The sequence below is a fragment of the Tiliqua scincoides genome, chromosome 4, assembly GCF_035046505.1.
Source record: "Tiliqua scincoides isolate rTilSci1 chromosome 4, rTilSci1.hap2, whole genome shotgun sequence".
Lineage (NCBI taxonomy): Eukaryota > Metazoa > Chordata > Lepidosauria > Squamata > Scincidae > Tiliqua > Tiliqua scincoides.
The window spans coordinates 110,962,492-110,976,989 of record NC_089824.1 but is presented as its reverse complement, the minus strand read 5'-3'; the positions used below and the strand labels follow the sequence as shown (position 1 = coordinate 110,976,989).

The 14,498-nt window shown below is 42.3% G+C and overlaps 1 protein-coding gene across 3 annotated transcripts in view; it reads left to right on the top strand.

The window, feature by feature from the left end:
• The window catches only part of RC3H1 (ring finger and CCCH-type domains 1), a 139,383-nt gene that overhangs the window by 46,959 nt on the left and 77,926 nt on the right, over window positions 1-14,498 (top strand). For all 3 annotated transcript variants that reach the window (XM_066623162.1, XM_066623164.1, XM_066623163.1), the window contains exons 4-6: window positions 3,350-3,589; window positions 5,072-5,247; window positions 11,174-11,374. In XM_066623162.1, the coding sequence (XP_066479259.1) occupies window positions 3,350-3,589; window positions 5,072-5,247; window positions 11,174-11,374 (617 nt within the window). The remainder of the gene's footprint in view (window positions 1-3,349; window positions 3,590-5,071; window positions 5,248-11,173; window positions 11,375-14,498) is intronic.

Genomic DNA, 14,498 nt, shown 5'->3' with positions numbered 1-14,498 from the left:
GACTGCACTCCTTCTCCCTCTGGATGATGGGGCAGCGGTCTCCTGGTGGGCACAGCGGTGTGTCTCTAGGCGTAAAGGCAGCACGCAGAGGTCCAGTGTTGCAGAACCAGCCGATCCTGCAAAGAATTGCACCTCGCGCCAAACAAAATGGCAACCAGACACTTCTGCAGCTAAGAAGCAGGCTGCGATGCTGCTGCGCTCCTCAGTCAACCACCAGTGTGCTTTGCACCAAAACAAAATGGCGTGGCAAGAAGAGTTGGCATGAAAAGGCCTTTGAAGAGGAAGCCACATATTGGCCTATGGACATTTTTATTTGTCACCTTTTCTATATAATGCCTGTATTGGGCATATGTGGCACATCAGTAGTCAGAAGGGATGAAAAGATAGAACAAACTCTTCAAAAATTAAGTATTTGGTTTGCCTGAAAAGTTCTCACTACACATGTGGGTGAGTCTCTTTGTCAAACTGAGCAATTTTGATATTGGTTACAGTTGATAGCATCTTAGTATCAGACAAAGCCAAAAGTTTGTTTTGCACTATTATCTTATGAAGCAATTGGCTCATAATCTTTTGAGAAATGTATCAGGCATAGCTCAGATAATCCATTTTTGTGGTCTCTTTGAAGTCATACTGTCCTAGGAAAATTTGTATAATTTTAGACTTTTAGGCTGGGAAGTGCCATTTACCCCACATCCCAGAAAGTGATGATACCCACATTTAAAGTAGGTGATTTTCTTCTCCAATACAGTAGTGGTGATAATGCAGTGGTTAGAAAGCTCTGCAGCAACATGCTTGCTGTGTTCTTGAGTAACCTTTTCTTCTTTCTTTCCTCCTCCTTAGCTTTTCTCACTGTGTTTGGAACATGTCTAGGTTCCTTGTTTTCCTTTCTGTTTTAAGAGAGTAGCATGCCATAAGATAAATTCCTGTTAACACTTATAGTGATTTACTATGGAGCTATGTAGTTGGCAATTTCACCTGGCAGCTTTTGTAAGTAATCTTAATTGTTCATGTGCTGCTGTTGTCTTCAGCCTCTTCCATTATTTCACCTGCTGCAGCAATTCTCTCTACCTCTTCATCATTTACCAGACTATTTCTTGTGTAGTTTTCTACCTTGTGTTCTCTGTGATTAACTGTGCCAATGAAGATGATGCACATGGTGTCCAAGGCAGTTTACAATAAAATAAAATATAAAAACAAAGTTTTATTAAAAACAAGCATATAAAGCAAACAGTAAACAATCAGACAAGAATAAAAAATGATGAAGTGGCAATAAGCCAGCAACAAATTTAACACTTGGTTTTCTTCCCAGATAATAAATATGACACTGGTTCTCAAACTCTCTGGGAGTTTGAGAATCTGGGAGGTGGTGTGGAAAGCAGTGACACTATCCCCAAGATCACACCGCTATGGGGAAAGGGGGGGTCTGTTTTTAATTGAACTTACCTGCTGTCGGCATCCGGGGGGTGCGGGGAGCCCCGTGGAGCCCTTTGCAAGGCTCTCCGCAGCTTGTAGAAAGTAAAAACATTTGCTAAATTTGCTAAACTGGAAGTGGGTTGTGATCATTGTTTTTTCTACAAGCTGCAGGGAGCCCTGCAGAGGACTCTGTGGGGCTTCCTACACCCCCCCTTGAACCCCAGCAGCAGGCAATTCAGTTAAAAACAGCCTCCCCTTCCCCACAGTAACGCAATCCTGGGGATTGTGTTTCTGCTTTCCCCCTGCCCCTTAAAGGGAAAAGGGCAGGGTTCTCAGGTTGGTGGGTTGCAACCCACCAGTTTGATAACCACTGCACTATCAAATGGAGAAAGACCAGTACCAGAAAATCTAAGTTTCAGAACCTAATTCTGGTTGAATTTGCTTCAGACTGCATTCCTATATGTTTTCTTGGGATTCAGCCCCATTGGTTACAGTTTCGGTTTGCACATAATTTTCTCTATCAGCACGTAAGCTGTGTTTATAGTAGTTTAGAGCATTGTTTCTCAAACCATGGGTTGGTAAAATAAAATTTTTTATTTTTAATATATTAAACTTGATGGTATCATGATATGTGACTGCATTTGGGGAAATGTTACAGATCTGTACTTTGAACAGGCTACTCTGTATATGCTTTTAACAATGATGGTCAATGGGACTTACTGCTGGGTAAGTGCAGGTAGGATTGCAGCCTAGGATGGTTAAAAATGTTCCTGCCTGATTATGTCGCTTCCAGTCATGACATCATTTCCGGTGGGTCCTTCCAGATTCTCATTCTAAAAAGTGGGTCTTGGTGCTAAATGTGTGAGAACCACTGTTTAGAGGACTCAAATGAAACAGATCAAAAAGGTTGGGCAGCTATTCCTGATTATCAAATAATGAGCAGAAGTGGCAGCAGGGATTACTTTTTATTAGGGCTGTCACTTGGTTAATTGTATTAGCTTTATTCAGTGCATTAATTGATTAAATCATTATGTGTGTGTGCATATGCTTTCTTAGATAACACACATATTGTAGGAGATATGTCTTAAAAGAGACATTTCCTCTGATGAATGAAGGAATGCCTCCTGTTTGGCATCAGCCACTTATAGATTTTGCAATTATTTGTATTTTTGAAAAGTTAACAATAAAAATTTATATACTACTACAGAGGTTCTCACACATTCAGCACCCGGACCCACTTTTTTAGAATCAGAATCTGTCAGGACCCACCGGAAGTGATGTCATGACTAGAAGTGACATCATCAAGCAGGAAAATTTTTAACAATCCTGGGCTGCAATCCTACCCAAGCTTACCCAGGAGTAAGTCCCACTGGCTATCATTGTTAAAAGATTGTTCATAGTAGCTTGTTAAAAGTACAAGTCTGTACAGGTTCCCAAATGCAGTCACATACCATGGTAGTATCAAGTCTAATATTTTAAAAATAAAATATTGAAATGAATGGGGACCCACCTGAAATTGGCTCACGACCTACCTAGTGGGTCCCGACCCACAGTTTGAGAAACACTGTACTACTGCATTAATGGAGGCATTATTGATCAAAAGCTGTTTAATTGATTAACCAAGTACTGAGTCTTCCTCTGCACAACTACAGTTCTCTTCTCTTCTCTTACTGTAAATTTATCTGGAGATACTTATTCATTTGTTTTAGTTTAGCAGGAGATAGACTGCACCTAAACATAAATATGGAGATGTGAACTGAGATGTCATTGTTGAAAAACTAATTAATGAAAGGGGTATTCAGAGGACAACATCCTAACAGTGATAAAACTATAAGATTGGAATACCCTTCCATTAACCAGCCAGAAATGAACTGTTTGTAAACCTTGCATTGTTTAAAGATCTGAGAAGTAACTCTGTCATTTTTTATTTACAAAGGTGTGGGACTGAACAGCACCACCCAGAGTGTACTGAGTCGCCCCATGCAGAGGAAACTTGTGACATTAGTCCACTGCCAGCTTGTGGAGGAAGAAGGGCGAATTAGGGCTATGCGTGCAGCACGATCATTGGGTGAAAGAACGGTCACAGAACTCATCCTTCAACATCAGAACCCCCAGCAACTTTCTTCCAACCTTTGGGCTGCAGTGAGGGCCCGCGGTTGCCAGTTCCTTGGGCCAGGTATATACCAGTCAAGTTATGCATATTAATACAAAAACTCAAGGAACAAGGGACATTGGTTTATATATTGAGAAGTGCAATTGAACAGTCAATGTATGTTTAACCACTTTTCTGTAAAGCCCAAGGTAGGGGGATCCATATCCCAAAGAGGAGTCATGAAATGGAGATCATGAGATATTTTATGTATTATTTAAAACACTTTCATTTAGACTTTCCAAAAATTCAAAGCAGCTTGGAGTAGAAACTTTAAAACCAGAGTGAAAATAAAAGTAAAAATCATATTGTCTCCCTTAATAAACCTCACTTCCAACTTCCCGTCTATTTGCTTCTTAAAATAGATCAAACAATATGTAGCAGTAATTAATACAAAAATGGTTTTCTAAGTAAGTGGCTTTACAGTTTAGCTTCCTCAGACTTAGGGGGAGGAATGTACAATAGCACATATTATATGGTCATTCTAGAATCTAGGGGTTGCTACTGGAAAGGCCTTGCTGTGTACTTCCTTTCAAAAGAGAAGACAGAGAGGGCCCTTAGTGATCTCAACAGGCAGGGAGATTTATTAAGCGAAATGCATTGACAATTGCCGAGAACCCAAAGTGTAGGAGTTCATACCCAGACTTTTTTTTTGTGAAAACTGCCAGCATGCTGCCAAATTTTCATCTATAGCTGTGTGAACTAGGGTGTGGTCCAACAAGGGGTTATGCTCATTTATTACAGAGTAATTAAAGGGGGCAAAGGCAGGTTTGTTGTAGAAAATATTAACTAATTTTTATCTTAAATACTGAGGATAGCATTTTCAGCTTATGTTCATATAATGTGCATGAGCATAAACCACCTTCCCCTCCTCTTCCTTTTGCTCCATTCTTGGTTCCCACCCCAGCCTCTGAGTATTCTCCCCTTCCCCACCACGCCCTATGCCACTTCTCAGGGCTCCCCAACCCTCAGCAGCTTTTCAGAGTGCTCAGTTACCTGGGGAGGAGAGGATTAGAGATGGTGACTTGAACTTGCACATAATGTGTAAGTGCAAACTAGATGCCACCCTAAACAATAAAAACAAATTGTTCTGTAGAGGTCAGTTACATGCACTTTGACATAACCTATGCAAATTTTCCTGCAACTTCCCTGCATCAAATCGACATTTGTAAGAAAAATTTTTATCCTAATGGAATCAGGCCCCAATCCTAACCAACTTTCCAGCTCTGACATGGCTATGCCAATGGGGCATGTGCTGCATCTTGCAGTTGAAGGGCAGTTACAGAGGCCTACTCAATGTAAGAGAATATTTGTTCCTTTACCTCAGAGCTGCATTGCCCTTACCTCACTGCTGGAAAGTTGGTTAGGACTGCGGCCTCAGTTGCCTTGGGATTTCCAGTATTATGTTCAACAGTAGCATTACAGTTGTAATTGAAAATTTTCTTTAAGCATGTGGTCTAGAAAAATTTTCCTTGTCTCAGTTTTGTCATACTAGTCTGAATTTTTCAGCAATGCAGGAGGAAGCCCTCAAATTGGTTCTCTTGGCTTTGGAGGATGGGTCTGCGTTGTCTCGGAAGGTTTTGGTTCTCTTTGTGGTACAGAGGTTGGAGCCACGATTTCCTCAGGCTTCTAAAACCAGCATTGGGCATGTTGTCCAGCTTCTTTACAGAGCCTCCTGTTTCAAGGTATGGAGCTGTTTTGATTACATTTCTAGCTGTTTTGTGCTAGACGTTGAGGGAAGAAAACCTTTTTATTTCTCAACTTCTCTTTGTAGGCATATTGTGTGAATCAGCCCCAAGTCTAAAATGTATCTCAGGAAAATATACCCACACTTTATAGTGTCAGATTTATTATTCTATAATTCACACATGCTACATATGATGTACACAGAAGCAATTATTGACTCAGTTACTGTAGATACTCACCTATAAGTTGATCTCACAGATAAGTCAAGGGCAGGTTTTGAGCCAAAAATCATGGAATGTTCTATGACTCTCAGATGGGGGGGGGTAAACTTAGGGGGTGTCTGACTACAGTTTTGTCTGATTTTATTTGAGGCCAGATCCTGAAAAATAACCTACCGGTAATTAGAACCTAAGAACTGTACAGTCTCTAACTTATTAAAAATGTAATAAAAGATCATAAGATACATTTTTATTCTTTAACGTTTTAAATTGTGGTCTTCACAACCCTTTTGTAAACACTATCAGAGTAAGTGCAGAGTAAGTAAAACCATTTAGTTATTTGATTTTTCTCTGTAAACCGCTTTGTGAACTTTTAGTTGAAAAGCGGTATATTAATAATAATAATAATAATAATAATAATAATAATAATAATAATAATAATAATAATAATAATAAAAACATAGCAGTAGAACAGTAGTTCTGAACCTAGGGTTTATGTACCTCTGGGGACACTCGACAGGACCTTTAGGGTCACTTGAAAAAATTGAATAATGGCAGAAAAAGGCAGGTTGCCTTGCAGGGCCAGCAAGGCAGGAAGGGACATAGCTAGTTGACTGTGAAAGCCCCACCAATAGCTAGTTTTGGGTCATCATGTATAAACCAGCACAGTAAAAAAAGTTGAAACATAATATGGGAAGTGATCAATCCCTAAGAATTTCTCAGGACACTTCTGGTCCAGAACAGTGCAGAGGCAGAGTCTTCTGTTCTTCAAACAGATAAAAAGAAAACACTGTGATGAATACATAAGTGTGGGTGTTCATTTAGAGGAGATGAGGGCTTATATTGTTTATATTAATTACAAACATTTAGCTAATATGACGGGGTACAATTTATGGAAATAAGCTGCCAAGGAGTATGCAAGTGAAAAAATGTTGGGAGCCACTGCAGAACCATGAATAAAATTTTTCTTTAAGGTGCCTGGTATGTTAAGCTAGAGACTCTACATCAGTGTTTCTCAAAGTGTGGGTTGGGACCCACTAGGTGGGTCCCCATTCATTTCAATATTTTATTTTTAATATCTTAGACCTGATGCTACCACGGTATGTGACTGCATTTTGGGAAATGTTACAAACCTGTACTTTTAAAAAGCTACTATGGATATTCTTTTAACAATGAGAGTCAATGGGACTTACTCCTGGGTAAGTGTGGGTAGGATTGCAGCCTAGGTTTGTAAAAAGTTTTCCTGCTTGACAATGTCACTTCTGGTCATGACATAACTTCCAGTAGGTCCTGACAGATTCTCATCTAAAAAGTAGGTCCCGGTGCTAAATGTGTGAGAACCACTACTCTACATATAACGTATCACATAACTGGGAGTGTGTAGTTCAATTCACAACAGAGACACAAGCACCAAGAAATGACTTGAGCAGGTGCAGCTGCACATAATTGCAATTCTGTTTACTCAGAAGTAGACCAATTGCTTTCCATGGGTGTTAATTCTTAAGTAATGTTGCACTGATTGTAGCCTGGAACTTTGTTTCAAATGGAAATGAGGATTACATCCTGGTGTTTAAAAACAGACCTCTGTCAAGTACAGGTGCAGCCTATTTATCCACAGATTTTTTATCTGCAGATTTGTCTCAAGTGGGGTGGGGGTACTGAAAGTCACACACACCTTTGCCTTCTTTGCCCTTTGATGGCCTCTCATTCAGTTTCCAGGCAGCCCAAAACACTGCAAAAAGGCTCTGTCTTGCCCAGGCAGGGAAATAGCCCTGGAAGAGGTTCCCCTTTCGAAGGAACAGTAACGTTCCTGGAGCCCCTGAGCCAGCAAAGAGGCTGAAGAGGGGGGCGGAAAACGCTGTGTAACCAGAACATGTGCAGCAGGGTGGAGCTCACTCACTCACTCACACACACTCAGGGGCAGGTGTGGTAGCAACAGAGGGGATTGCTTTAAAAAACCCAGGGAGAGTTTGCCAAATCCCCCCAATGATGCAGGCTCTCTTGCTCCAGCAAGTCTTCCCAAGCAAGTCTTGGGAAGCCTTTGAGAGACAGGTAAGGGTGAGCAGAGAGCCAGACTACAAGTCCCAAAATGCTCTGGGTCAGAGGAGCTTCCATGATGGTGGCGGGGGGGGGGGGGGTTTGCAGGAGCGGCAGCAGCGAAGAGGAGGAGGAGAACCTGCAGCGCTATTGGGAGGCTGCCTGGGACACAGAGGACTGAGGCTTCCCAAGCAAGCTCACCATTCCAACTGTGAAAGAAGCAGGACAGCTGAGTATGGAGGGGAGGGGAAGGGATTGAGAACAGCTGCCTTAGTTTCCTTCCATCTGTAAGTGTCAGATTCCAGTGTCGCACCGCTGCCTCTCACAACTAAGAAGGTTCCCCACAAGCCAAGACCCCACAGTTTGTTAGATGATTTATATACAAAGAATTTTATTTGCTGAAAACAGACAGTGCTAGATGCAGAAGAATGGGAAATGAAGCTTTGATCTGCAAACGTGGCGTGTTTGCTTAACTCTGTGGAATTTAGCACATGTTTTTTGTTCATCGTGCCGAGTCATGGAACTGAACTAATGCAGATAAATAGGCTCCACCTGTATTTGCAAAATGGAACAAGGCTGCAGCAGGGTCTGCTAAAGAGTACCAGGCTTGCTTGATTTCAGTGGAAGCCTTGAGCTTCTCAAGAATAAAAGGTTAACTTTGACTGGAGCTTGCCAGGGAGGTAACCATGGAGATTAATAGCCCTCTAATTATCTCTGCATTGCTTCTCCCTGCTGCCACTTATGTGAAAAGCCCTGACCCCTGAGTGACCTCACAGATAGGTGGTGATGATCTAAGCTTGATTTATTGACAAATTTCTTACCCTATAGGAGAGTATTTACGGTAGTTAATGAATTTAGGGGTGTCCAAACGTTTTGGCAGGAGGGCCACATCTCTCTGACACTTGGGGCCAGGAAAGAAAGAATGGGGGCCAGAAAAGAAAGAATTTGCATTTAAAATTTGAATAATTAGGAAATAGGAACTTTCTTTTTTCCTTTGGTGGACTTACATGTTTGCACAGAAGTACAGGACAGACGCATTTATAGTATTACATATGTTTATATCATTCTTAACCCAGAACTTTTTGTATTATATAAAGAATATACAGTCATGCCTTGACATTGGCAGGGGTTCTGTCCTCTGAACCCCTGCAGATGCCAAAACCTGTGAGTAATCAAATCAGCAGGACTTGGCACCCAACAGCTAGGAAGTGACCAGAGCTGTACTGTAAACTGCAAATGACTATTTTTGGCCCTCAGAACATCCTCCAGGATGTTACTGGAACTCTGCTCCAGTTACATTTGGAGAGTTCAGGCTGCGCCTAGACAGGGCTTAATGCAGATCAGTGGACCCGCATTGAGTCAGATCTGTAGATGAAAAATCTGCAGGTAATCAGGCACTACCTGTAGATGAAATAAGAAAAAAAAAGTCTGTGTCTGGGTCCCCCTGGCTTACCTGGTGGGGGAACAGGCTTCCAGGGCAAGAGGTAGGCTCAAGGCAAGGAGGAAACAGGCCCCAAGACCAACTGCAGAAGGAGTACTAGTCAGAAGAGCCAGGAAAGAGAGAGGGGAATGCACCAGGCCCCAGCCTTTTAGCCATCCTAAGCAGGAAGGAGCAGGGGATGGAGAGGCCAGTCAGTCTTTTAGCCCTCCCATGGAGGAAGGGGTGGGGCCTGGAGAGAGTGGTCATGAGCATAAAGCCCAGCTGGCTAAGGATGAAGGCAGTTTGGGGAAGGCAGCCAGAGGGAACAGAACCTGGCCTGCCTATGAGCCAGGACTTGTTGGGAGCCTATAGGCCCCAGCAGCTGGGGAGAAGGGCCAGGGTGACGCAACCACCTTCTCCCACACTCTGCTGAAGCCCTGGTGGTCGGGTCATTTTTCCTGGAGATGGAACTTCCAGTGTTGCACCGCTGCCTCTCACAACTAACAACTTGGCTGCCACACAAGCCAGGACCCCACAGTTTGTTAGATGATTTATATACAAAGAATTTTATTTGCTGAAAACAGACAGAGTGCTAGATGCAGAAGAATGGGAAATGAAGCTTTGTTCTGCAGGATTAGCAAAACTGATAGCATAAATTCAAATAAAGGGAGACAAATAGTTGAGAGAATATTTTCTTTTGTCTGTTCTGACTCTTCCAGCACTCAATTTTAGCAGCTGTCCCCTGATTCTGGTGTTATATGAGAGGGAAAAGAGCATCTCTGTATCTACTCTATCCATTCCCTGCATAATTTCATATGTCTCAATCATGCCCCCCATCAGGTGTCTCTTTTCTAAACTGAAGAGCCCCAAACGCTGTAGCATTTCCTCATAAGGGTGCCCCAGCCCAGTAATCATTTTGGTTGCTCTCTTCTGCTCTTTTTTCATTTCCACTATATCTTTTTTGAGATGTGGCAACCAGAACTGGATGCAGTATTCCAGGTGTGGCCTTACCATTGATTTGTACAATGGCATTATAATATTAGCCATCGTATTCTCAATACTTTTTTTGATAATCCCCAGCATGGAATTAGCCTTTTACACTGCTGCTGCACATTGGGTTGACGCTTTCATTGAGTGTTGCACTGTTAGGCACAGACAGGTGGCATTTCCCGCCTCCTCCCATTTCCTTAGGCAGCTTACTGAGGCAACAGATAGACAAAAAATTTTCTTCCCACCCCTGCAGGGGTGATTCGTCCTTTGGAAGATTATGGTAACCAATGCTCCTTCATCTTGAAAGGAGTGGAAAAGAGAGCAATCTGCTTAATGCCACAGACTTGGAAATTTTTATCATGGACATTGGTCTTCACATTTGAACACATATCCTCTGCTAATGTCTGTTTTTAGTCATTGAACAGTTACACTTTTTCCACATCTTGACAAGGTCCTCAGATAATTTGAACTCTCTCTAAACATTATATAATCTTTGTCCTGCCTTCCCGCTCTCCATATGAATCATATAGAGCTCTTTGCATGCAGCAGCTTGCATCCCACTTGAGATGTGTATCTGTATCTGTGGGTCAAGCCAAAAGGTTGCTAAAGGCTTCCCTTCCTTTCTCTTTCTGTTGCTTCGTTCCCATTCTTATACTGCTTACACTGCATTAGATGAAAAAGTTCAATAGCCTGTTAGTTCTGGCTCTAAGTAGTGACTGGGTGCTTTGATACATGAAAACTGAGTAGCTCCTTGCTAACTGCTGCTTGCTAATTTCCTACTTTAGGGCCTCAAGTTTATATGAAGAGTAGTGCTCATTTGAGAATGATCCCCAAGCACTGATTGGGTTTGATAGGAGCAAATCATTTACAGGATTCCAGCATTCACAGTTGCCTTGAAATTCCCCTTCCCCCCCCATGGGCATTCCACCTCACAGAGAAACAAGGTTCTATTCATCTTTCTACTTATGTCTTGTATTTTGCTTTTCAGTCTGTTCAATAATAGAGGAATATTTGTGTGTAACATGATTGTCTCAGTTCTTCTGATCATTGGAAAGCGCCCCCCCCCCCAGTACAGATAGAAAGAATTTTTTATGGTCATAGTATTTGATTCTCCTTAATTTTGATATACAACTGTTACTGTTAGGCCAGATAAAAAAGAACTGGTAACATGTTAGCATTTTTGGGTAAGGTTTTACCCATCAAGCAGGCTGACCTTACCTCATCCAGATAGATTGAAAATAGTCCTTTTATCTCCACCAGGTGACAAAACGTGATGAGGACTCCTCCTTGATGCAACTGAAAGAGGAGTTCCGGACATATGAAGCCCTGAGACGAGAACATGATTCACAGATTGTGCAAATTGCTATGGAGGCTGGTTTGCGCATTGCTCCTGATCAGTGGTCGTCTTTGCTGTATGGAGATCAGTCCCACAAATCCCATATGCAGTCCATTATTGACAAGGTAAAGTCACTTCAGATCATTTTATGTCCTTTGATTTTCCATCATGTTCTTAATATTGATGTTTGTTGTCAACGGGCCTGTTGTTCAACTTGTCATGGCAAGTGTTCCACCCCTCTCAGCCTTCCTTTCAATTTGAAGCTGGGGAGTGGGTGCAGTATCCTTCACATAGTAGCACTGTGCTTCTGAGGTGCTCTGAGCACTTTGGAAATATATCACACTAAGATCAAGTCTCATCCCTGCTCTCAAGCTAGGAGAGGGTTTCAGGATCATCCCATGAGATGTTTGGACAGTGTTACTACAAAAATCAAACCCCCATCTTAGCCCCACATTTGAAAAGAGGGCTGGAGATCTATCTGTGTCATGCCATACTTCTGAAGAGTCTCAACCACTGGAAGCACAGTGTGCTTGCAGCAGCAATCCCTCACCCTCCTGAGCTCAATGCGCAGAAAGAAGGCTTGGGTTGTTTCTGAAGCACTTGGAGCCTCTTAAAAGTGCAGCACAACTGTAGCAAATTGCAAGCTTGGGATTAAGGGTTTATTAAGGCATGCTTAATATGTATAACATTTTCTGCACATTGAAAATGAAATGAGAATGAAACCTTTAAAAGGCATTCCCAAAAAATTGGATCCATTTTACAAACACTGATGCTGAAGGTGTGATTCCAAGAATAGTCAGCCAGTTGGATAACTGGGAACTCACACAAAGCAGGTTACTTAAAGTGAGCCATACTACAAAGAAGTTGAAGACTATTGTGCATTATATGCTTGTGGAAATAAGCATCTAGAAAACTCTGTGTGTGTGTGTGTGTGTGTGTGTGTGTGTAACATACAAGCTCCCTCCATCACTCACGCTCAGGCCCTCCCAAAAAGTCTCTTTGTCTCTCTCATCTGTATGTCCATACAGACTACTGTTCTGTTGCTGAGTAAACTTTCTCCTTTGTGTGCACCTGCATTCAAGTGTCCTTGTACATGCACAGCTTTAAATCTACTCTCTCCTACTGCAGTTACTATAGTGCAGGAAGGCCAGGGTTTAAACACCCTGCATTGTGACAGCTTTCCACTGAGCTTCACATGGCTGGCTGGCTGTATACTAGTGATACAGAGGGAACTTTGCCCTTCCTTTTTGCTCCATAGAATTTGACTTGGGAATGACTGAAAAAATTATTTGCAGCCTCTCCCAAGCTAATATAAAATACACTGGAATGTTAAGCACCTGTTCCCTGTGCTGTAGTTCTAGACAGCAGTGGATACTCATCCCCTGTCTCTGCTGTAGAGGTTTAACACTTCCTTGGTTGTAATGCTTTTATAAGAGCATAATGTTCCTCCTGAGACTCCTTAACAGGACTAGTCTTCACTTATAGTAGCACTGCAGGGATGTGTGTGTATTGCTATTGTAGGAATGTGAAATCAGTTGTGGTAAGTCAGATACAGCACAGCACTTGTGCTATAACCTACTGTTGTGGGATGTGGATAATGATGTTTGGTGCAGGAAGTTGCTCCTTGGCCTCAGATTACTAGCTGTTATATAATACCTGTTAACCTTAAGGACTGTTGTAAGGATAAGATAATACCTATAAAGTGTTGTACATGCTCAGAAATGGTTATATAAAGTAATTGTGTGGGGTCCTGGCTTGTGGAAGACCCTCTTAGTTGTGAGACACAGCTGTGGGGTACTAGAGGTTCTGTCTCCAGGAGCAACAACCCAGCCACTGGAGCCTCAGCAAGAAGTGTGGGAGAGGGGGATTGCATCACCCTGGCCCTTCTCCCCAGCTACTGGGCTCCCAGCAAGTCCTGGCTCTTAGGCAAACCAGGTTCTGCTCCCTCCAGCTGCCTAATCCAGACTGCTTTCATCCTTGGCTCAGCTGGGCTTTATGCTGGTGACTGCCACTCCAGGCCCCACCCCTTCCTCCATGGGAGGGCTAAAAAGTTGACTGGCTTCTCCTTTAGCCATCCCAAGCAGGGAAGGGTGGGGCCTGGTGCTCCCCCCTTTCCTGGCCAGTACTCTTCTTGCAGTTGGCCTTGAGGCCTGCCTCCTCCTTGCTTTGAGCCCCCCTCTTGCCCTCAAGCCTGTTTCCCCTGAGTGAGTCAGGGGGACCCTGACACATTGCTTATATTCTGCTTTGCTGTCCACTGCATCTGTTCCTCTTTCCCATTTTTCTTTTGTTCCTGCAAGGCTCACCTCCTTTTGGTGCAGCCATTGAAATGCAATATTTGCTCACTGAGACAATTTCCCAATGCTCCCTTCATTCTGCCTTTAGAATTCCTAGTTGACTTGGCCTAGTTTTATTTCCATTTTGATCTCATAACTTTTGAAATACAGGATGGATTTTCACCAGTACACTGAAGTGGTCTCCATGAAACACTTGAATTTCTTGACATTATTTAAACCACCAAAAGCAGAAGTTTTCAGATTTGCTTTTTATGTGCAAAAAGAAAAAAGGTACAAGTGTGACTGTCATACAATGATGCACAATCTTTTAACTACTGCAACACAACCACTTGAGAGCCCATTTTGCGCAGTTGTTGGAATGTTGGAGTAGGTCTGCGGAGACCTGGATTCAAATCCCCAGCCCTGTAGCTTGCTGAGTGACTTCAGGCTCACTGTTTGCTCTCTCTTAACCTAACAATTTTGAGGCTAAAATAAAGGGTGTTGTCTTGAGCTCCTTGGAAGGAAAAGCAGGATTTAAACAAAAAAAGCCCTCAACATATAAATTAACATTCTACAGTGATTTTATCTGCAGTTGGGTCAGATTATGCCCTTCCATTCCAAAATTCCTCCTGATACAACACATGAGATTGATTTTTCACAATTAGTAGAATTTCCAGCCTAATGGCAAAGTGCTGAAAAACCAAGCTGCTTTAACTGTGGAGCCAGTACAATAGCTCCATAATACTTTGTAAATACACATTCCTTAACTGGAAGAACTGAGGCTAACCTATGTATCTTTTGTGCTTTTAGGATTTTGTGCATAATGAAAATTAAGCTTTTTCAAATAAATTCTGTTAAATCAATTTGTATGCCTTTGTTTATGTATGGGAGGGAGTGTAGTATCAGGATTGATGCCAGATACATTTTTTCCTCTTTTCTTCTGTTTTCCCAGAATAACTGTCCCGTTGAATAAGAT